This window comes from Mustela nigripes, chromosome 4 (genome assembly GCF_022355385.1).
Source record: "Mustela nigripes isolate SB6536 chromosome 4, MUSNIG.SB6536, whole genome shotgun sequence".
Lineage (NCBI taxonomy): Eukaryota > Metazoa > Chordata > Mammalia > Carnivora > Mustelidae > Mustela > Mustela nigripes.
This window is the reverse complement of record NC_081560.1, coordinates 12,416,681-12,440,515: the sequence shown is the minus strand read 5'-3', so window position 1 is coordinate 12,440,515 and position 23,835 is coordinate 12,416,681. Positions and strand designations below refer to the sequence as shown.

The following is a 23,835-nucleotide window of genomic DNA, read 5'->3' as shown; positions in this document are numbered from 1 at the left end:
ACCTTCTTGTTAGACAACGGATATAAACACAAACTACACCTATACTTGCAGGGCCTTTCCACACTCCCTTGGAAGCCTCTCTGACGAGAGCCCTTACTCTGAAGGGACATGCTGTGAGGAGAGGAAACGGTACACAGAAGACTGACATTCGGAAATACTTACATGAAGTCAGACTGAATTTTATGGGACCCACTGGCCATAGACTTGAACTCAACACCTTCAAGGTCAATATCTTGGGGTAAGCACCATTCCACCATGTTTCCTGCGGGGGAAGGAAGGATCCACGTTAAAAGAAAGTCATTCGAAGAAGAGGGCCTTGTGCAGGAGCTGAGGGCGTCCAGCTGTCCAGCTGCCCGCTGACTCGGCCACCAAGACACTCAAGTGGGTCATCTCATCCGCCACCCACATGCTGGCAGAGTCCCCCGGTTACTCCAAAGTGCCAGGAGACCGGCCTTGAAGAAGCCTTCCATCTCCGCCTTGGGATGGGCACAGACTCCCTTCTAGCACGGATACGGTCTTTGGTGATGTCATTCTGCTTCATCACTTCCGAACCTCCTTCCTTTCAAAGCCTCACCTCCAAGGGCGTGTTTTTACCCTCTCCCCCTTTTCTTTCCTTAACCCCCCGAGATCTTGCTCCATCTTGTCCTTCTACAGCTACTGACTGACAGACCTAAAACTCTGTATTTTGAGTCACATTTTCATTGACCTCTTTGTAGCATTTGAGAGTTCCTCAAAAATTTCTTCCTCGGGCGCCTGGGTGGCTCAGTGGGTTAAGCCTCTGCCTTTGGCTTGGGTCATGATCTTGGGGTCCTGGGATTGAGCCCTGCATCAGGATCTCTGCTCAGCAGGGAGCATGGACCTCTTTGCCTACTTGTGATCTCTGTCTGTCAAATAAATGAATAAAATCTTTTTAAAAAGTTTCCTTCCTCTTTTCCCTTGATTCCCATGATAGACTACTACTTTGGTTCTTTCCCTGCCTCTCTGATCGAGGTAGCGGTTTCCTTCCTGAACTCTTTCTCCTCTCTCCCCAGGTTAGGCCCACATCCTAGATTCAGCCACTGGTTCTTTGCTTCCAGAATCTTGGGGCCCATTCATTCATCATTAATTACTGAGTTTCTACTGAGCTAGATGTTGGAGCTACAAAGTCAAGTAAGACATAGCCCGTGACCTCAAAGAGATTAGAGTCCAGAGATAAACAAGGAGCCCAAATGATTACACTTCCGGGGGATAAATGCCATGACAGAGGAGAGCATGGGATTTAGAACGAAGCGGTCATGAGCGTTCATCCGACTGAGGCAATCAGAGACCTGCACGGTTAACACTGTTACCCAGAACACTACGGAATATTTACTATTGTTTTCTCGCATATTCATAAATTTTCAAAATAGAATACTAAGCTACGTGTGAGATTTCACTTTTATTTTCTCCTAACAACCTTACTGAGATACAATTCACATACGGTACAGTACACTCACTCAAAGCCCACAATTAGAGGGAGAGTTGTGTAATCATCACATTTTCAACTTTCTCCCATTTACGTATGAGGAAACGAGACATTAAGGAAACGTGCTTAGTCACCCCTAACCAGCTGAGCGGGCACCCTGAAGGGGCTGTCAGGAGTTAAGGGGCCTGGCCTGGCGCCCCCTGCACGGGGCTAGACCAGCCCCCTGGTGGCGGACGGTGGTGTAGCAGGTAAACACACACTTGGGCCAGGGGAGACTTGGCTTCCAGGCTTGGTTTTGCTACAAGCTATTGACCCTTGGTAAAACCTCTTGGAGCCTTGGTTTCCTCATTGCAACGGGAGGGCAATTCAGGAAGCGAGGAGGCTGACTCACCTGTAAGATCGCTCCCAGCTACGTAATTCCCAACTTCAATGAAGGGAAAAAAATAAAAATAAATTCCCGAGCATCCAGTACAAGAGGGATACGAATTCCCTGAAGACAGAGGCTTCCCTCCTGCTCTGAGCACCTGGCACAGGTCTTGGTGTTCCTCATGGACCAGCCTTGGCCAGGTGCGAGAGAAAGTGTGAAATGAGCCCTCCAAAGGCAGAGAAGGGTGGGGAAGAGGTGGGGGGGGGGAGGGGGGGGGGCAGCGGAAGCAGCAGGCCTTGGGATGGTCTGTCTGCCCAGGAGTGGGCAGTGGGCTTGTGAGCGTAAACGGGGGTGGCGGGGACCGTGGGATTTTTATTTCAGAACAAACTTTCGTAGGCATTAGAATTGCCATCAGGAATGCAGCCAACAGGCCTTACAGATCACTGCTCGGAGCATCAGAGACGCTGTGTGTCCCATCTCCCGACAGATGATCCAGTCTCCAAACACGGCAGACATCACAGAGGGTTACCCAATCCCATAGTCACAGCCTCGGAGCTTTCAAATAGTTTACTTTCAAGAGAGGAATCATGAATCTAACAGTGAGCTAAAACAAAAAGCCTGGAAAGGGGAATTAGTATTTTATAAAACAGGCTAGAATGATATTGTGTGTGTCCAGGTTAAAGACAAGAAAAAGCACAGTGCACTCTGAAAGAGGGGTGAACTTGGGGATAAAAGTATCCCCATCTTTCCCCTTACCATCCAGGTCTCCAGTCTCTGGAGTTCAGGGGCTCTTTGCCTGTGGAGTGCGTCAGGACCCCCCAGGGAACCTAAAAAGGGCTGGGGCTGACCCCAGAAATACCAGATCATGGTCCCTACCCTCGTGCCATGGAGGTGAGTCTGCTGGTGAGCTCCTGCTTTGGCCTCTGTGTCCACGGCCTTAACCCTTCACGATGGCAGCACATGGCTGGCCTAGGAAGGGACAGCCTGGGACAGAGCTGTGATACCCCTCAGGTAGACTCTGTCTTCCTTTCTCACAGAACCTGCTTCTTCCCGGACCTGTTGCCTTCTCTCCCTACACTAACTTCATCTCTTTCCTCCAGCTCGAGGAGGAAATGATCCGTGACTGCTCAGCAACTTGTTAAAACTTTAATTTGACCTATAAGCTTTTTTACTGCAAGTACAGGAGCGCACACAAATCAAAACCAGCTCAGTGAATTTTCCCACAGGCACAGAGCTGTGGAACCAGCACCCAATCAAGCAGAAGAACATCACCTGTGCATCAGAAGCCCCTCTCCACAGGAACTATTATCTTGCCCTCTAACATGGTAAATTAGCTGGGCTGTCTTAAAATGTACATGGATACAATCACAGTTTGTATTCTTTTGTGTCTTCTTTTGCACAATACTTTTTTGCAAGATTCATTCATGTTGATACACAAAGCAATGGTCTGTTCATTTCTCCCTCCATTCTGGCATGTAACACAGTAGCTATTTAACTGCTGGTGCACATTGAGCTTATTTCCAATCCAAAGCCATTACAAAGACACCACTATAAAAATTCCTAGGCTTGTCACCTGGTGAATACATGGGCGGTGGCTTTGTAAGGTGTCGGGCTGCTCAGGTTGCTCAGAATTCCCTTCCTCGTATGTTTCCCGGGGAGACAGGGGATGCAGAAGGGGAGCAGTAGGCATCTTGTATTCGCGCAGACGGCTGGTACAGAAACATCGGGCACCTCACGTGCACTGTTACTCATCTGCAGGCCACCTCGATTGAGGGCAGGGTCAAGGTGCAGCCAAGCCTGTGAGTGCTGGACCCACCCTGCCCTGGGTCCTCTCTCACCTTCTCTGACTCCTAAGCCAGGTGCATGTTTGGTTCCATAATGAAGGTCATCGGCTTCATCGGGACACCCACATCATTAAAGTTGGAGGCCGACTGACCTGGGCCTCGGGAGTTCCAGCTTCTCTCCATCTTCCAAACCATACACACTCTTCTCTTCCCTAACTGCCTACCCAGTAGAGTTCAAGCTCCGTCATTAGGCAGAAAGACAGCAGCCTCACACAGACTGTCCACCCAGCTCCCACGACTGGGTAAGATCAAATTCTTGCAATAAATCCCTTCAGACATCTCCTAGAGGTTCTGTTTCTTTGATTAGACTTTGACTGACATAATACGCGCACATGTCTGTTGACAACACCCCTAGGAGTAGAACTACTGCAAAAATGTCTACATCATTGCAGACTAAGAAACCTTTAATCATCCCCGAAGCAGCATTTTTCCAAAGCTTATGCTAATAGGGCTTCTGTGAAAAATAAAACAAATTTTTAAAAAAGGGATTTCGGCCAAGTTATCTTAGGTTAAACAAGGATAGACACATTTCTTTACTGCAGAACTTCTCAGAGGCTTTAATGGGTTACTCTGCATTGTGAATTTCTGAGACCTTAATGTTTCCATTTTTTTCCCCAATAAACCTATTTTTAAGAAGCATCTTAAGGGACTAATTTTATAGAAGGCTTTTTTTTTTTTTTTTTTTTTTTTTAAGAAAATATGCTAGTATTCAAGGAGGTGCAAGTTGGCCTCAGTACCTACTCTTCCTTTCTTACAGGGAATAGAATACCCTCTATTTAGCCAGGCACGTGGCCTTGCAAATGACAACTGTTTCTCAGTACCTTCTTGCATCTAGGTAAGGCTACATAGGTCGGTTGTAGCCAGTGGGATCTGGACAGAAGTGAGGGGTCTAGTAGCCAAGATACCTCACAGGGCACGTCCGGTCTGCTCCCCTTCCTCCATCCTGCGCCTGGGATGCAGACGTGGTGACAAGCCATCACGAGTCTAGGTCCCCGGATGAGCCCATGGATCAGAGCCAGTGTGCCGGCCCCAGGCCAGCTACCTCCTGTCGCATGACAGAGGAATCAGCTCCTGTCTTGATGAAGCTGCTGTTAATTTGGGTCCCCAGGATTCACGGCCAATTCCACATGTTACTCAATACCACTGACCTGTAGAATAAAGCCCCCACCCCGCAGCCTGGTTCTCAGTGCCACTGTCCTTGCTCCACCGTGCCTGTCCAATCCTCACTGCACAGAAACTCCAGAGACTCAGGCAGAGGGAAGGACATCCTGGGAGAGACATTCTTAACTTCTAGATGGATACAAGTCCCTCAGGGGAAAGTTCCATCAGGGCAGCTAGTGGATCATGAAATGGGCACCAGTTCCACAACATGGCTCTGGGCACAGTTCTCTCTGCCTCGCGGGTCCCCGGAGTGCAGACACACTCCTTGAATGAGAGGAAAGCAGATGAAGCTACTATGGTCCTTACCCTCATCTACAGAATCACTGTCTAAGATGTCTCACCATGGGAGACAGGACTTCTTCAAGACAGGAACTTTGTTTATCTTCAGATCCTAACACAGCATACTGCTTAGCGCAGGACAGGATGGGTTTTAATAACAATAATAAAAGAAAGAAAAACAGCTTTATTGTGGACAAGCATATATATATATATATATATTTTAAAGCTCATTGATGAGCTTATGTTAATCACCTTCAGGGTAAGGATACTGTGGTTATATAAGAAAATGTCCTTCTTCCTAGAGGGTTTATACTCAAGAGTTTAGGAGTAAAGTATTGTGTCTGCATTTACTTCCAATGGCTCAGGAAAAAAAAATAGTTATCCCTGTATACAGTCTGTTCTGATATGATGCTTGCAGAATTAGAAATGGAGAACAAGGGGCGGCTGGGTGGCTCAGTGGGTTAAAGCCTCTGCCTGGGATCAAGCCCCACATTGGGCTCTCCGCTCAGCAGGGAGCCTGCTTCCTCCTCTCTCTCTGCCTACTTGTGATATCTCTGTCAAATAAATAAATAAAATTTTAAAAAAAAAAGAAGAAATGGAGAACAATGCTGAATTAGAAGTGGATAACAATCTGACCATAGGAAACTTCACATTTCCTTATGCTAAAGATCCAATGCAATTTCAACCAAAATCCTAACAAGTTATTTGTGGGTATTAAAAAAAATTAATCCTAAAGTTTATATGGAAAGGCAAAGGCCCCAAATAGTCAACACAACTGAAGAAAAAGTCAGAGGAATGACACTACCGAATTCTAAGACTTAGTATAAAAAACTATAGTAATCAAGATGGTAATTAGACAAGATAAACAGATCAAGGGAACAGAATACAGAGTCCGGAAATAGACTCATGCAAATACAGTCAGCTGATCTTTGCCAAAGAAGCAGAGGCAATACAATGGAGAAAGGTACTCTTTTAACAATGGATGTTCACAGGCCAAAAAACAACAACAACAACAACAACAACAATAAAAAAACTAGACACAGAGACACAGACCTTATAATTTTCACAAAAATTGAGTACAAATAGTACACCTAATTGCAAAATAAAAAATTATAAAATTTCTGGAACGTAACACAGGAGATAATCTAAATGACCCTGTTTTTGTTTTTGTTTTAAAGATTTTTTTTTATTTATTTGACAGACAGAGATCACAAGGAGGCAGAGAGGCAGGCAGAGAGAGAGGAGGAAGCAGGCTCCCTCCTGAGCAGAGAGCCCGATGTGGGGCTCAATCCCAGGACCTGAGATCATGACCTGAGCCAAAGGCAGAGGCCTCAACCCACAGAGCCACCCAGGCGCTCTGAGTTTTTAGATATGACACCAGGAGCACAATCCATGAAGAAAAAATTGATAAGCTGTACTTCATTAAAATTAAAAACTTCTGATCTGTGGAAGACACTATTAAGAGAATAAGAACAAGCCATATACTGAGAGGAAATATTTGTAAAATATTTTTACAAATTTTTACAAAATTTTAAAAATTATAAAAATTTTTACAAATATAAGATATTTGTAAAGTATTTGTAAAATATAAAATATTTATTAAAATATTTTACAAATATAAAATATTTGTAATATAATATTTGTATATTTGTATTGTAATATAATATTTGTAATAAAATATTTTACAAATGTATTTGTAAAATATATATTTGTGACAAATATATTAGTAAAATATTTTACAAATATTTTATATTTACAAATATTTAAAGCCTGATAAAGGCTTAAATCCAAAATAGCCAAAGATTTCCTAAAACATGGGGCAGCTGGGTGGCTCAGTGGGTTAAAGGTTCTGCCTTCGGCTCAGGTCATGATCCCAGGGTCCTAGGATTGAGCCCCACATCCGACTCTCTGCCTAGCAGGGAGACTGCTTCCCCATATCTCTCTCTGCCTGCCTCTTTGCCTACTTGTGATCTCGGTCAAAGAAATAAAAACTTAAAAAAAAAAAAATCTCCTAAAACACACTGAGACAATATAAACACCCAATTTAAAAAATGGACCAAAAAATCTTTAACAACATGTGTGTATGTATATATAAATACCCCTATATATACATATATGTGCCTTCTGATCTCAGGGTCATGAGATTGGAACAGTGATCTCACCAAACAAGATATACAGATGGCAAATGAGTATAAGAAAAACAGGCTCAAAATTAAAGGTCATCAGGGAGTTCCAAATCAAAACAAGATTCTACTACACACCTATTAGAATGGTCAAAATCCAAAACATGGAAAACACCAAATGCTAACAAGGACATACAGCAATGGAAAATCTCATTTGTTGCCGGCGGGAATGCAAAATGATACAACCACTTCGGAGGACAGTGTGGCAGTTTCTTACAAATCTAAGCATATTCTTACCATATTCTTTTTTTTTTTTTTAAAGATTTTTATTTATTTATTTGATAGAGAGAGATCACAAGTAGGCAGAGAGGCAGGCAGAGAGAGGAGGAAGCAGACTCCCCGCTGAGCAGAGAGCCCGATGTGGGGCTCGATCCCAGGACCCTGAGATCATGACCTGAGCTGAAGGCAGAGGCTTAAACCACTGAGCCACCCAGGCGCCCCCTTACCATATTCTTGATCAAGCAAGCAACCACATTCCTTCAGTTATCAGATGAGTGAAAGCTTATATCCACATGGAAGCCAGCACGTGAATGTTTACCGCAGCTTTATTTATAACTGCCCCAAACTGGAAGCAACCAAGGTGTCCCTCAACAGGTGAGCGGATAAACAAACTGCGGGACATCCAGACAATAAAACACTATTCAGCAATGATGAGCGATCAAGCCACAAAGACATGAAGGCCACGCCAGTGCATATTGCTAAGTGAAAGCAGTCAGTCTGAAAAGGCTACTACTATGCAACGCCAGCTCTGCGACATTCTGGAGACAGTAAAGAGATCAAGGAAGAAGGAAGGAGGAACAGGTGGGGCTCTAAGGATTTTCAGGGCAGTGAAACTATTTCTCTATGATACTGTTACAGTGGATTCGTAACATTGAGCCTTTTTCAAACCCATAGAATGTACCACACAAAGAATAAATCCTAATGTAGACTACAGGCTTCAGTTAACAATGTATCAATACTGGTTCAGCAACTGTAATAAACATCCCAGATAAATGCTAGATGTTAGTGACATGGGGAAACTAGATGGGAAGGTAGCATAGGAGCTCTCCCTACCTTCTTCTCAGTTTTCCTGTAAACCTGAAACTGGTCTAAAAAAAAAAAAAATTAAATTCATTAACTAAAAAAATAAACTAAGGGATGAATTAACCTAGACTAATGACCCTAGGGTTGGTAATGATATTGTGGTTATATAGGGATATGGCCTTATTCTCAGGAGATTTATCCTAAAGTATTCAGAAATGACATGTTACGATGCCTGGAACGTACTGTCAAATAGATCAGCAGAAAAAGAAGCACCCCTATCTACACAGAGTTAGTTCTGCTAAAATGCTAGCTGAATTTGTTCCAAAGCATTTGATACATTAGGGGACAATCTCATCACAGAGGATTTCCTGTTTGCTGATCCATGATTTTGATCACAAGGGTCACAATGTGAATGCACCCAGCTGAAATAAGCCACACGGAAATACACAGAACTCAGCCCCCTCCACACCTCAAGCCCTCAGGCCTTATCAGAGCCCACCATGTTAGGATATGCACCTGTCATTTCTAGGGTCACGGCTGTCCATCAAACGGCACACAGCCCTGCTTCCACGGCACCATAAATCACAAGCTCGACCCTTCAGACATCCACCTTCATCAGTAAAGACAGGTCTTAAGGTCAAGTGCCATACTTGGAGTATCTATGTATTTCTTAACTAGTTACCAAATATAAAACTGTCCTACCATTTGTATTCGGTTCCCATTTTCTTTTAAACTTGTCACTGACAGCTTTTGAGTGCTATGCCCTGACCCCATCTTCTCCAGAGACCCTGTGACTTTTGCAGCATGTCTTTCCTACACAGTGATTTTTAGGAATGCACGTTTCACATCAGAGCTGAGCAGCGTAAGGATAAAGCAAATGTAGCAAAGCGTCCACAAATGGGGGCAGACCCTAGGTTTGCACTGCACTGCTCCTCCAACTTTTCTAAGGTTTAAAAAATTTGAACATACAAATTGGGGAACATAATGTAAATACTAGGGATGGGAAGAAACAGAAGATAAGCAGAAAGGACTTTGCAAAAGCAAAATTTAATGGAGGCAACGTGTCATAATAGGGCAATAAAGAGGCACCTTGGCTAAAGGTCATGCTTAACAGAAATGTTACACTATTTGCAAAAGCTGGAAACCAGTTTACGCATACAACTTACAGAGGCTTAAAGGTGATTCTGCAAAACTAAAATCGTTGCATTTAATGCCAGAACCCACCCCCCAACCTCCCCAAATCCTAGCCACCCCAGACTCAGTCTTCCTACTGCAAGCCCTCTGGTTTCCCAAACACTCTCAATGTACTTTAGGGACCCTGCCAGGAAGCAGGGGACAGGAAGGAGTTGACAGAAAGGGCTCATCTGAGGGGCCAGCCATCGAAAAGAGAGGAGTCAAAAATGCCAAGTGCCTTCCCCCCTTACTTCTCTCTCCTTCCTCCCTCCTCTTGGCCACCCGCGGACCCACCTCGAGGTCCTGCCTCACCTCTAGCTGCAGAGACAGCTCATAGGGAAGGGCCACATGGGGCCAAGTGCATTATGTACATCCAGCCAGCCACTCAATAAATATTGGCAGAGGAGAGCTTGGCAGCAAGTGCCAGGGGCTGGGCTCATACAAAGGCAAATATGTCCCTGTTGAAAGGCACCAGGACTGCCCAGCTTATTGGGCAGGCAGCTCAGTCACCCCGGGGCAAGGAAGCTAGAGGACAAGGCTGAGGCTGGCTGTGGATGGACAGATGGTTGGAACCTGCCAGTCCCAAGTGAGGAAGGTCAGCCCGCAGCTGTGTGCACACCAGTGCCTCCCAGGGCAGATGCTCGAGGAGCTCCTGGGCTCGCTAAGACATACTCGCTCCTGTCCCCGACAAGGAGGACCACCTCTGTCTTCTTTCCGCTTCCATGCAAGGGGCCTTTGGCAACCGGTGCTCCTCGGGGAGAGCAGACCTCTGCTGCTGCTGCTGCCTGCTAGAAAGTTCAGCTCAAAATATTTCAAGTAGAACAAGATCTTAGCCAAAATGATCTCACGTGACTTTCCTTCCTCCTCCTCCCTCCTGTTGGGTGGTTCCCAATCAAGCATTTCCTCTTGAACACAGGGGAAGGGAAGGGAAAAGAAAGACAAAAACAGAGAGGGAGACAAACCCTAAGAGACTCTTAACTCAGAATAAACTGAGGTCCCAGACGGGGCGGGGGGTAGGGGGTTGGGGTCACTGGGTGACGGGCAGTAAGGGTGGCACACGATGTGATGAGCACTGGGTGTTATATGCATCTGATGAATCAATCACTGAACTCTACCTCCGAAACGAATAATACAGTACATATCAATTAAATTGAATTTAAATGGAAAAAAAAAAAAGGATTTCCTCGTGAAGTCCTCACATTAGAAGCAGTGGCTGTGTCCGCTCACACTCCTGTCCCGGCTCCTTCTGACCTCAGGAGCTCAGCTTTGCAGCCCTCTTTCCTCCTCAACATATACCTTGGGTTTTTTTGTTTTTGTTTTTGTTTTTTTTAACCTGGTCCACCAGCTCCTGCTCATCAGCGTACAGACATTCGCTAATTCCGGTCAGGAAGTAAAAAGGAATCTTGTCTCCAGAAGAAAGGCAGGAATCCAGGGATACTTGTAGTCCCTACACCACATTCCCTTCCTTTCCTAGGGGGCCGCCAAATGCCAGAGAAGGAAGAAACCTCAAAAGACTCCAAACACCAGAAAAGGAAACAGCCTCTATCGACTTTCGGTCTTAAATGCTTTTAAATAGTTTTAAAACCACCTGGGATGAGAGTAAGCGCCAAGCAAAGAAGAGTCAGTATAAAGAAACCTAAGGCAGGAAGAAATCAATCCTGGTGATTTCAAGTCAGCCCCTAGGCCAGTTCATGGCTAAATTCCAATGCATTAATTTCAGGTGGGAAAACCATGCCATTTCATGGGCCCTGTACCATGTTACCCTGACAGCGGTGTGTGGAGGGCGGGCAAGGTCCCGGAGACCCGGCTCACCGCTGGGCTCTGCCCTCTCTGCTCCATGACCTGAGATGACTGAACGGCTCAGTGCATCTGCTTTTCTCACCATGCCAGTGACGAGCAGTGTTGGAAGGATCAGAGGTCAGGTCGCTGAAGCCTCCAGCCCAGCTCCCGGCCACAGCGGGCACCCCATAACTGGTGGGCACGATGGCTCCCATTCCTGCTTTACTCGCTTATCTTTTAAGCAAAGAAACAGAATTCACAGCAGATGGCCACAAACGGACTTCTCCCTGAAAACCACAAGCAGGTGAATCACCATTAGCCAAGAAGATTCTGCCAATGTGGGATTAATGAAATGAACCACAACTGTATTCCACTGACATTTGAGGGAACTACTGAGAAACGATGTGGCGTGGTTACTTGTTCCAAGGACCTGGTTGGTTGGCAGAACAGGCCTTCTCTTTGCCCTTTGAGCTGGCTATTCTCAGGACTGCTCTTTGCATCTCAAAATTATGTTCCAAATCTTCCTTTCTCCTTCTACTTGGTCACCTCCCCAGACACGGCTGGAGCCATTTACTGTCTGCTCAAGTCAGGTGACCTGGGCAGTGCTCCAGCCTTGTGTCTAGGACACCTACCTGGCTCGAATCTGCTGTGTCCCCTCATCTCCGCTGTTGTAAAAGAAAATTCTTGCATTGTGTGGACTTCATGGAGAATGTATGGAGGTTAAAATTAGTGGGAGTATCTTAAACACACTCACTTGACATAAACAGGAACATTGAGATGAAATTAAACAGGTGTTGAGGTGTAATTTGGGCAGTGGCTAGCAGGTGAGGGAAGAACAGGTAGTAAATTCATCCTTCATCATGAAGAACAAAGGGAAAAGAAGGATCTTAACCTCAGCTCCCCGCTCAAGACTTCCCCCAGAGTCCTCCTGGGAGCCCTCCCCAGCAGCCTAAGGCAAACACAGAATGCACAGGAATTCCCCCCAGCCTCCCCATGAAATAACAGTGTTGGGGGTGTGATGTAGCCTTTTAAAGCAGATCTCTTATCAAGAAACACTCCAATGAGTCACTGGTGTCAGACTCTGTGTCCAAAGACTTATCTGCCACAGGCCCACACACAAGTGGGCAGAAGTACGAAAATTTTACTAGAAACTCAAAGGACGAAATACAAATTAAAAATCCGGGCTTGAATCATGGGTTGAACACAATGAAAAAACAAGATTCTGGCTTCCAAACCTCTCCCACCTGGCTTGCATAGTTAGCATCTGGGCCTGGTGTCAATAGCATCTTTGTAGCCCAGATGGCCAGCACCGCCATCCTAAGGGCTCCCAGCTCCAGGGAGAGGCTGAATGAGGGAGGGAGGGAGAGGGGGAGAGAGCGATGTGTGCACCTCTACTCCACTCGAACCCAAAGTCCTTAGTCCTTATGTCATTTATAGATGGACCAGCATAATTGTCAAGCCATGAATCCACAGAAAATCACATTCTTTATGCCTCTATCTTCTCTGATTCTTCCTTACAGATGCCCAGCCGAAAATCTGTATTCAGAAGTACAAAAGAACTACTGTCTCACTGCCATAGTCTGCAAATCACTCGGCGTATTCCTGCCAGACGCGTGCGCGCCCGTGTGCACACCCACCCACACCCTAACAAGGCCGCACTCCTCCCTCACACCCTCTTCCAACCACTCCCGCAGCACAGGCCACGCCCACCCCACAGGTGCACCACAGCTGTGCATTCTCTCCTCCTGTACCTTCTCTCTCGCCCTCTTGTGTGCACAGGTGCCAACCGGGACATACGCCAGGTGGGAAGCTGAATGAAATCGCCACGGGCCGGGCAGTAAATGACTGGGTAGGTCTGGGGAGAAGGGAAGAGCTTCTAGGGAAGGGAACAGGACACAGGTGGAAGAAACACGGGGTGGGGGGAGTGGAGAGGTACGCAGGAAAGAGAAAGTCTAGACAATTTCTCCCACATGAGAAACTGTGATGTGTTCTGGACACATCTGTGATGTGTTCTGGATTTTTGTAAAGAAGCCAGTATTCACTTTATTATTTTTGGTATAACAGGCTAAGGAAGGACAAAAGTCTTAGTGGGCCCAGGTTACTAGCACTATGCCCTAACCCACTGAGCCACCGGACCAAGAACACCGAACTCAAACCAGGAGACATAGCCTGGTCCTGTGACCGTCCCCAGCTCACGGGGCAACAGAGGACGGGCATCTCAGCTCTCTAGACCATGACTTCCTCACCCACCACACAAGGGACAGTGCAGCTCTGAGTCCTGGTGGACCCCCGGGGGATCCAGAAACTTCCACTTTGGGAGATGTACCCTGTAATTTTCACTTCACAGAGGACTATCCGAGTACTCTTACCGGACGTCAAGTGCCATCCTGGACTGCGAAAGATGACAAAAGAGAGGTACGTTAAATGGCAGGGAATAACAATGCTTTCCGAAAAAACCAAAAAACCACCAACCAAAGGGAAACACTCATTCTCTTCCCTGACCTCTCCCATGGCTCCTTCCCTTCCTCTCCACTCCCCGGACACGGTAATGATAAAAAGTTGGGGGACAGAGGGTCAGGCAATGCAGTACACCACAAAGAACACTGGAGTTAGAGTCGAGGGTGGACTGGCTAGTTAATAGCTCCAAATGACTCCCGCATCCTTGGTCTGCTTGCTCCTGGATGCCCTGGGCATCAATGATGCTCACAGTTACATGAAACGCCACTGAGAGTAAAGGCCTGCGCTGTGTCCAAGTATCAGTTACAATCCCTTCTTTCCACACTAACCTTAATCTGAAAACCATGCCATAGACTCACCCTTGTATGTACCTACATCACACCATCACACTTACAAATATTCCATATACCCAAACCTGGCCAAACCACGGTCACAGCTGGGACCGACAAAGCAGCGGAAGGGTCCCAGCTCTGCTGTGCTCCTCGATGTCATCAACTCCATCTGTGGTTAGTGTAGGATTTTTTTTTCTCCTTCCCCCTCCCTACACTCTGCTGCCGGAGCTACCACTGCTGAATCAGACCCTTCGGTGTTCCCTTGCAGTTTCTTCTAGTGATCCTTCCTCGTTTCCCAGAATGAGTCTCACGCCTGCATCTATTCACCTGTAGGTGATGGGGTAGGGCTTAGGGAATATTATTAGTTAATACAAAGTATCTGTTTTTGTCTAGCAAGAAGGATCAGTTTGGTCAAAAGAGTACCTTTTCAAATTAATGGTATCTGGGAGTCCTAATCATACCAGTCGACCAGGAGGTGTTTAAAAAAAAAAAAAGGAAGAAAATACCAGTATGTACTACAGGTAGAAGAGGTCAGTACTATCTCATGGAACTTCAGTCAGTCAAGCGTGTATGAGTGCACTGTGATGTGAAATTAACTTCCAACAGTGAGTCACCGTCAAAGAAGTGTCAAAGCCCCAGGGCTAAGGAACAAAAACCAGTCAGAAAGGCCTAGTCCCTGCACCTGCTGGCCCTCTTTCTTTCTGAGTCTTGCTGGTTTAGAATCCCTGGCCCTAGTTAGGTGACCCAGCCAGGTAACTGTGTCTTCCGGCACCTGAAGATCCCAACACTTTCCCCATGGCAGCCCACACACGGGGCTCGAGCACCAGGAGGAAGCAGACCTTGTCTTCTCACTAACAGGCACTCTGCATTCCAGGACTCCGATGGGGAGTTAGGGTCAGAAAAATGCCTGGGTTTCCTAAAACCCCATAACAAGGACTACCAGCCCTGCTTCCTTCAGTGCTGAGAGCAGGTGCGCTGGGGCTTCACGCCGCTCACCGCCGCCTGAGAATTTCCGAGGAAGCGTATTCACTCACTTTTGACCCCCCATGAAGTCTCTTACCGTCCACTTGGACACTCTGTGGGTGGCTAAGTCCAAGATTATTTTAGATAACCCTTTAATTCTCCAAATCAACCAGGAAGAGTCTACTTGAGGAGGCTTCTCCTTTAATCCGTCTCCAGCTTAATCCCTCAGTCCCAACCCTTAATGCTCCCCGCACGGATTCCTCAAAATGTGTTGTCAGAGCGAGTGAACTTGGCTGCCTGGAAAGTTACCGTGCGGGGAGCGATGGGGAGCGATGGGGAGCGAAGGCGGGGCAGCAGAGAACCTGGGAGCTCGGTACAACCCGTTACAGGAGTTCACCTGGGGGGCGTTTCTGCTCTGGATGGGAGAAAAAAAAACCTTTCCGCAAAGCAACAAAACAAAAGCCAGCGCGCCCGTGGCCGCACACAGGATCGGCCAGCATTGGAGAAGTGCAAACAAGGCTGTGGGGAGGGGGCGCGGACCGCGGCTCTGCCGGGAGGCCGCGGGACGCGAGTAGAGGGGTCCGGAGGGCGCAGGGAACAAAGCCCCGCGTCCCGCGCCCAGACCTCGCGGGGGCACTCGGCTCGCTCGGACCGAGCCCGCCGGCGGGGTGTGTGTGGGGGGGTGCAGGTGTGTGGGTGCGGGTGCGCGCGCAGCGAGCCCCTCCCCCCGCCGCCCCCAAAGCCCCGGGGGTGGACGACCGTCTCCCGCCCCCCGCCCCCCGCCCCCCTCCGGAGCGGCTCTCACCCGAGCGGGGATCGAAGGTGACCACGAACACGGCCACCACCTGGTCCTCCTCCACGTCGCCGAGCTCCAGGCGCCCGGGCTGCAGCAGCACCTCGGAGGCGCCCAGCTCCTCGGGCTCCCGCCTCCTGGGCGGCTCCGCGGCGGGCCGGCCGCCCCCGCCGCTGCCCCATCTCCGGCCTCCAGCCTGCAGCTCCGGGGCCTGCGGCGGGGACACGGCGGGGCCCTCGGCCCAGCGCAGCAGCGGCGCCGCGTCTCCCCGCTCCACCATGGCGAAGCGAGGAGGAGCCGCGGGCGGCGAGGGGCGGGCGCAGGGGCGGGCTGCGGGAACTCCCCTCGCCGGGCCGGGCCGGGCCGCCGCACCGCCCGAGGCCGCACCTGCCCCGCGCCGCCCCGCGCCGCCCCGCCCCGCCCGCGCGAGTCCCGCGGCCGCCCCACCCGCTTCGCCGAACTGCGTGCGGAGTTTGGCTTCACAGCTGCATGTGTGTGCCCGCGTACAGGAAATGTCCCGTGGCACGGACGCGCGTCCACCTGGCTCCGTCCACCTGCGCTGGGCTGACGTGCCTTCTCACCTAGGATCCTGTCGGATAACTGTACCACCGTGCGTGTCTACACGCCATCATTATTTTTGTCATTACCCTGGTCATATGGACCGTGACAAAAATGTGTTACATAATCCTGGAAGTGCGGCTAAAGCTAGCGCTGGGCTGGGAAGTGAAGCAGAAGAGGCAGCCCCGGCCGTTCTGATGGTATTTGGACTTGGGCCTGGCTTCCCGGAGCTGTGGGCTTTGGTATTTGGCCGGAAGTAGTTGTGTCTCTAACCCACTCTGCTGTGCCCTTGACCGAGCTGGATAGTGCCCAGCCCTGGCCTTCACCGGACCCTGCCCCAGGCTCATCCGTTTGGGTGACCAGGTCTCCAGAGAGAGTGGTGGATGGTCACTTACTTGGCCTTGGGGTTGGGAGCGGGAGGTGGAGGTAAAAAGATAAACGATGAAAGCAGTCCCCTTTCTTAAAGCTAAATGTTGCATAAATAGATTATTGTTATGTCATAGATTTTGACCTGGAAGCGGCAGCCCTGGGCAGTCACTGACCATCTCCTTGGGCAGAGCGGTGCAATTGTATCATCATTGTATCTCTGGCACATAGGATGGGGAGTCTTCATCAACACCCCCCAGGGGACAGCCCCTGCATAAATCCCCTGGGCCCTTCTGAGAGCAAGCCAACTGCTGGGCCTTCCTGAACCTTGGATGAATCTGGTATCCAAACAAGTCTCCCTCCCCGCTTCATGCTTTCTTATTCTAATACCTATTCCTATTATTCCCACCTCCTCTGATTACTTAGTGCTGATACATTCAAAGGGTGAGGCATTCGAAATAGTATTTCTCAATATAAAAGTGGGGTTTCCTAGAAAATCCATAGTCAATTTCCAAAACCATCACTTTCGGTTCTGACTTGTCTTTCTCCCTGGAGGAACTTCTTTTTCCTGATCTTTTGTATGAACTCCATCCTGAACCCCCTTGTTTCATACCTTCAAGCTGTGTATGTACCAAGAAATAAACTCATAGTCTCTATAGTATATTCATCCTATATATATATATGTCCTATATATAATTTGCTATGTAAACAGAAGCCTCAGACATCCCAGCCTTAAACCTAGAGCCTTTCCCAGTCTTCGTTTATATGTGTGTATAATATAGCTCAACTGCCCACCGTGTCTACCATCAAGATTCCTAAGGCCTTGCATAACAGGTGCACAACAGACATTTGTCAACTAAGCAGGTGAAGAGAAGTAGAGACTCACCGCTCTGTAACACTGGCTCCTCCTGCCAGGCCTAACCCAGTATCTTGAACTTAACAGGTGCTCGAAAATGTTAATGAGGCTGAAGACAGGCCTTTCCACACACATTCACAGTCTGAAAGAGGCTCTATACGGGACCACCAGATTTATCTTCTTGGGATATGCTGAATTTCAAAAATGATAGGAAAGAAACTAATTAAAATTAGAAACTAATTAAAATTTGTCCACTCTTTGGTGGACAAAGAGTATGGAAGGCGAGAGGAAGTGCAGGGCAGTCACAGAGACCCTAGGATGGTGTTCTATTTTAGAACGAGTTCCCCTAGAACCCCATATATTTAAAGTTTGAAATAAAATAATTCTATGTTCCCAAATAGTGAACATATCTGCATTCTACAAAATACATTATATAAAACATACCTAGGGGCCCCTGGGTGGCTCAGTTAAAGACCTGCCTTTGGCTTAGGTCAGGATCCCAGGGTCCTGGGATTGAGCCCTGCATTATGCTCCCTGCTCAGTGGGAAGTCTGCTTCTCCCTCTGCCTCTGCCCCCCGCCCCCCGCCTCCCCCGCAGCCACTCCCTCTCTCAAATAAATGAAATCTTTAAAAAACATATCTACATGATGTAAATATATAATACATAAAAATGTGTATAAAATACATTATTTACAAGTAATTTTGCTCTATAAGCTCACCGCTGAGTTGGCCATTGTTAGGATTTGGCTTATTCTATTTCACCAATTCTAGGGTGAAGCTTTTCACTTGCTAACATCGCTATGGTGACGCAGAAGTGCTGCCAGCCCCACGGAGGAGGTCGAGTTCTCACGGAGGAGATCTGGGTTTGCTCTTATCAGCCATCGGAAGGCACCACCAACCCAAGACGACTTTGAGTTAAATTCTCTGCTTGAGGGATGCCCGGGTGGCTCAGTTCGTTAAGTGGCTGCCTTCGGCTCAGGTCATGATCCCAGCGTCCTGTGATGGAGTCCCACATCGGGCTCCTTGTTCCATAGGGAGCCTGCTTCTCCCTCTGCCACTCTGTCTGCCTGTGTGCGCTCTCTCTCTCTCTCTCTCTCTGTCTCTCTCTGAGACAAATAAATAAATAAAATCTTTTTAAAAAAGTTCTCTGCTTGAGGTTCTTTGGACCACGCTGGTAGCAGGAATTCAAAATGCAAGCTAGCACAAACACTGGTGTGCAGTTCACATTCTTGGGCGAGATGTTTTCCTTCCCTCCAGCCAACGACAAAGTGGAGATGAGCACGTTTCTGTCCCGCCCTCTCCGCGTGGGAGGTTTTTTTTGCCACAGTCGCATTGGGGCTACCTTGCTAGACCCGGCAGCTGGGACATTCTAAAATTCTTAGTGGCATGTAAAAAATAAGGAGATCTCTTAAAATAAAAGATGCGATTAAAAGTTTTCTCCGTTTATGTTGAAATCATACTGTGTATCAGTTTTGTGTTCTTTTTTTTTCCGTAACATCGGACTATGAACATTTCCCCATCTTATTAGGAACTTCTTATGTGCCTCATTTTAATGGTTCCCATTGTGTGTTTGAAAATTTACTTAACCATTCTCTCCTTGTTCAATGATCAAGCCCTTCCTCTTTTTGTTATGTTTAAAGTGTTGGCCAAATTTCACTCTGAACTAACATTGCCTGTTATATGCCAAGCCCTGCACGTAGTACTGGGGCAGCTATGAAGAAAGCCGACATCTCTCCTCATCAGGCTTAGAGCCTAGCAGGGAAGGCAGCGATCAGGCAAGGAATGAAATCTAGAAGGAGGGGTGTCAGACAGGGCAGCTGTAATCAGTTATTCGGGATGTTGGTTTATGACAGAGTGCCAGATGGGGCAATGCTGGGTTGAAATATATTCTTATTTTTAAGGTTTTCGATAATCTTGCCAAATTGTTGATTCACTGTAGGTCATCAATTTCTTTTCATTCTTGTCCCAGTTAGATATTGCCATTTAAAGTTTTTTCTTGCCAATTTATTGGATGAACATGGCATTTTGTTTTTAAATTAATGTTTTATGACTGAATCTAATCATGGTTTCAAAATCTGTGTTGGTGATTTGTGGTCGCTCTTTCTGCTTGTGATGCCTCCTGCTTGTTTATCTGCACTTCGCACTCTTGCTATCAATTTACATGAATTCTTTATACAGTAAGAATATTATACATTTGTCTGGCATAATTTTTGTTAATCTTATTTCCGATTTATTGTATGGTTTCAATGCTGCTTAATTGTTTTATGAAATTTAGTAGTTCTAAATCTTATTTTGCCAAACTTATCCATTCTTTTTGTGATTTCTTATGTTGATTTGACATTTAGAGATTTGGTCCCCACCCAGAAACTGGATCGATATTCACTTTTATTCTTTTAATGATTTATATATTGGTTTTCCACATATGACCTCCTAATCTAATCAATGTTCATATTGCAAAAGTGATAATGAAGTGAGACTCAAATTTTTATTGAATTTGGTAACCAATAATTGCTATACTATAATTGAATAATTCTTTCAATTCCTATGATTTATAATTCCCCTTTAAATTACAATATTGAATTCCTGGTATTTACTAATATGTGTACACTTCCCCATGGATGTGTCTATTCTTACAAGTCTTGTAAGCTTTTTATTTCTAAGAGAGGTAGTCTTCTCTTTTTACTCTTTTAATGAGTAGATCTCCATGGCAAAATAATCAAATGACACTTAGGACATACAGGGAGCAGCAATTTCCTTCTCCTCCATCCCTGGCCCAAGACCCCTCTCCCACCTCAGGGACACCCACTTTTGACAGTTTCTATCTTTAGAGTTTCTGGTGGTTACCCTCTGTGGAAGAGCTGTAACTCTTCCTTATCACACTTCCCCCCAGTCATTGAGCATTTGCTTTGCTTTATTTTAGGAAGGTAAAACTTCAGTGTGGGGATCTTTTAACTGAATCTGAAGCATGAAGAAATGGCTGGTGATGTTCAACCAAGTTACTAGTGACTTCTTGAGCCCCAGCCCTCGCAGCAGAGATCTCATCTCTGTGGCTGGGGACGGCCTTGGACCAGGTCACGTAGGCAACCCAGTCCGCTCTAATGTTGGAGAATCTGGGAATGGCCAAGTGCCACATAAATTTTCCTGACCGTGGATAATAGAGATCAGATCATCAGATTAATGAGTCTAGACCATAGTTTCAAACTATCTGATCCTTAAAATAAGGACAGTACATCAATGGTCTCTAAATTATTGGGATGTCACGTTAGCAATCTGTTCTTGTTATAAGAAGAATACCACGTCTTTGTGAGTGGACAAGCAGTGTGTCTCTAAGAACTATTTTGACAGACACCCTCTAGTCTTAGCAAATGGGACATCTTGGCAAGAGAAGCAGTTTGTTAGAATCTGATTTCTTCATCAAGTAGGATGGATTTTTACTAAAGGCGCTAAAGCCTTCGTGAGTGAAAAGACATGTTATCAGTGATTTGCTTTAAAAAAAAACAAAACCCTCCAGTACCCACCCCCTCCAACAAAATTGCAGATAAAATGAAACAAGATTTTACAGCTGCCCATAATTTTTGAAGCTACGTTACTGGTACATGGAGACTCATTATACTGTATTTTCTCTACGTTTGCTATGATTGAACATTTCCACAAGAAAAAGCAAAACAAGAAGAAAAGAATTAATGAGGCTTTAAAATGACCCACAGGCTTTATCTTACTTAGCCCATAATCTTTCCTTGGAATTCTGTTCTGCTGTCAATGCTACTTAGTACATACAGCTGTGTAAGCACTTGGAAATGAGAAACGTGGTGGCCAGATACAAAGTATTGTAAATGATTTATATAATTATCACTAGATTCACTGCGAGTGACAGGTGTCTGCTTCTGTGTGCTCTCTCTTGGGGGGTGGAGGAAGGGGGTCAAGTGTAGATCCCCTTCAAGGCTCCTGGCCTCGCTGAGCACCCTGGGGAGTCAGGAGCACCTGAGACGCCGTGCTGCTGTAGACCTGAGCCCAGGGCAGCCACGCCAGTCTACACCTGCTGTCACAGCTCCTGGTGGATTTTTCCAGGGAGCTGGTGAATGTCTGTTACTGATGAACATAGTCCGCTTTTCTCGAAGTGACTGCAAACTTCCCTCTGTGGGGATGAAGCAACACTTCCAGTTACGATGAGACACTGAACGAGATAAGGACAAGGAAGAATATGGGACGGGGGTGGGCAGGGACCTCAGAGATACTGTCTAGTCCTCTACTTTCCTCAGTGAGCTGGAGAGAACTCCCCCCTGAGTCCGCAAGGCCCACAGGCCCCAGTTTGAGAATGCTGACGGCCACACTCCCCAGGGACACGTTCTGGTGACGAAGGTCAGCGTTCCTCTCCACCACCCTAGAGTTCCCTCAGGTTTGTCCCTGGTCTTCAGAGTCCAGGCCCAGCAGTCTGAGGCCCAGAACATTGCTTGCAGCCCTAGTCCTCTTCGAGTCTTTGCTTCCTGTCTTGGAGCCTGCCAGCCTCCCCAGAAAGCCCCAGAGGAAAAAATGTCCCTTTCTTGCTTGGGAAACCAGACCTCCCAATGTGTCCCAGTGGGCAGTCCCATCAAATATACCATAATCCAACACCAGTATCTTTCAGAGTCTGCAATGAGTCAGTCCTAATTCAGTCTTCAATAAATAATGTGTTAGAGCTTTGCTTTGGCTTGTTCATGCCTTTTTTTTTTTTTTTTTTTTTTTTTACCATTCTCCCTCCTGAGGGAACATTGAGGCCAGCATGTCCTTCCATGGAGCTCAGACTCTCAAACAAAGAGCTCATTTTCCATGGCGTTAGCTTTACTTTTACAAAGGAACAGTCCCTCCCAAAGTTGAATATGAGTTTCTACCTCTCCTAAATCGATTTGAATCGATAGACTCTCTTGCTTCCGTTCTTCCCACTGGTGTTTTAAAGGCCTCAACACCAAGGTTGGTTCAGAGTTGGGCTCTGAGTCTAGCTTGCTCTTCACTCAGCTTCCCCTGAGCACAGGGCTTAGGGATCTCAACCCTGAGATGCAAAGCAGGCTTCCTCCTTCTCCATCTTACTCCTTGGGAACATCGATTTTCTCCACTGCAGCAACCCCTGAAACAATAAGAAAAATACTCAAATTTCTAAAATGCCAAACACTGAGTATTTAAAACAAAACTGAGATATATTAATTTTACTTTCCCAAGCCCATTAAAAAAAGGCCCTAGGGAACACCCACTACGGGTCAGATATTAAGGGAAAAAATCCCTTTTTCTCTCTTCTTGCCACAGAGTATCTGCATTCCTCTCTGACCTCTGGTCTCATGATGTGAAGCTGTTGGCCTGGGATGGCTGCCTACAGTATTAACTCACACTGAAGCAAACAGGGAATTCTTCATGCTGTGCAGAAAACTGAGAACAAAGAACAAGAGTGAGGCGTGACACCCCAAATAGTGAGGCTGTGGGCCAGAGGCAAAATGCATGCTTCCGGAGATCCCCCTGGGCCATCAAAATCAGGAACTGGCCCATTCCCATCATTCTACTTTCCAAATTGGGAGTATCTTCTTTGTACTTGTTATTCTGCCTTTCTTATTCTGAAGCCTTAGCACTATTGTCCTTTGAGTGACAATATGTGACAGGTAAATGGTGCCAGTTTCTAACAGAATCAATGCTGGTGACAAGGGACCCCGGAACAGCTGCCTCCCTAGGTAAACAGTGTAGTCATAAATGAGGGTGATTGAGAATTCTAGCAAGGCCGAGAGGAGGGGGGAAGTCGGTGGGGGGAGGGGTGATGGTAAAGAACCACTTGGTCCATCTAGGTACCGTCCATGAACCAGCCCCTGCGCCCTGCCTGCAGGCCAGTGATACGCTCAGAGTGTTTCAGGTGAGTCCCACCCTGCTCGAGAACAGAGTCAACCTAGCCATGGCCTGAGACGGGGACACTGGTCAACACCCAGGCTGTAGCGAAGGAATAATATCACCTGGCCTGCCGTGATCGTTGTGGACAAAGAACTCCCTCCCAACTCCAGAATCTTAGTTCACACCGATTTCTTTACTTGTCACCTGAATCCTCCTTTCCCTGGTGATGACGTTCTTGTCTCTGGCCCCCGTGGGATGGGGAGACCCTGACAGAGGTGGGCAGTGAGCTGCCGCCTGCTGTGGGCAACAGGATGTCCCCGTGGAATGATCTGGGAAGGTCAGCGTGCGCGGGATGGGCAGGGAAGGGCGAGGGAAGGATCTGGTGGCATGCGCGCCGGTACGAAGCTGGGGTGC

At 47.0% G+C, this 23,835-nt stretch overlaps 1 protein-coding gene and 1 long non-coding RNA gene across 6 annotated transcripts in view; one reads left to right on the top strand and one right to left on the bottom strand.

The window, feature by feature from the left end:
* Positions 1–16,162, bottom strand: part of DENND11 (DENN domain containing 11) — a 52,748-nt gene extending 36,586 nt beyond the window's left edge. For 4 of the 5 annotated variants that reach the window (XM_059396253.1, XM_059396255.1, XM_059396251.1 and 1 more), the window contains exons 1-2: positions 15,811–16,162; positions 163–262 (exon numbers count right to left, since the gene is read on the bottom strand). In XM_059396253.1, the coding sequence (XP_059252236.1) occupies positions 163–262; positions 15,811–16,078 (368 nt within the window). In that variant the 5' untranslated portion in view covers positions 16,079–16,162. Of the gene's footprint in view, positions 1–162; positions 263–11,356; positions 11,541–15,810 lie in introns of all 5 variants that reach the window. The other variant, XM_059396254.1, reaches the window with a different exon arrangement.
* LOC132015633 (uncharacterized) lies at positions 12,989–18,611 on the top strand. The gene is made up of 3 exons (XR_009403732.1): positions 12,989–13,102; positions 13,601–13,668; positions 18,349–18,611. It is a non-coding gene; the product is annotated as an uncharacterized LOC132015633 (long non-coding RNA).
* The last annotated feature ends 5,224 nt before the right edge of the window (positions 18,612–23,835 follow it).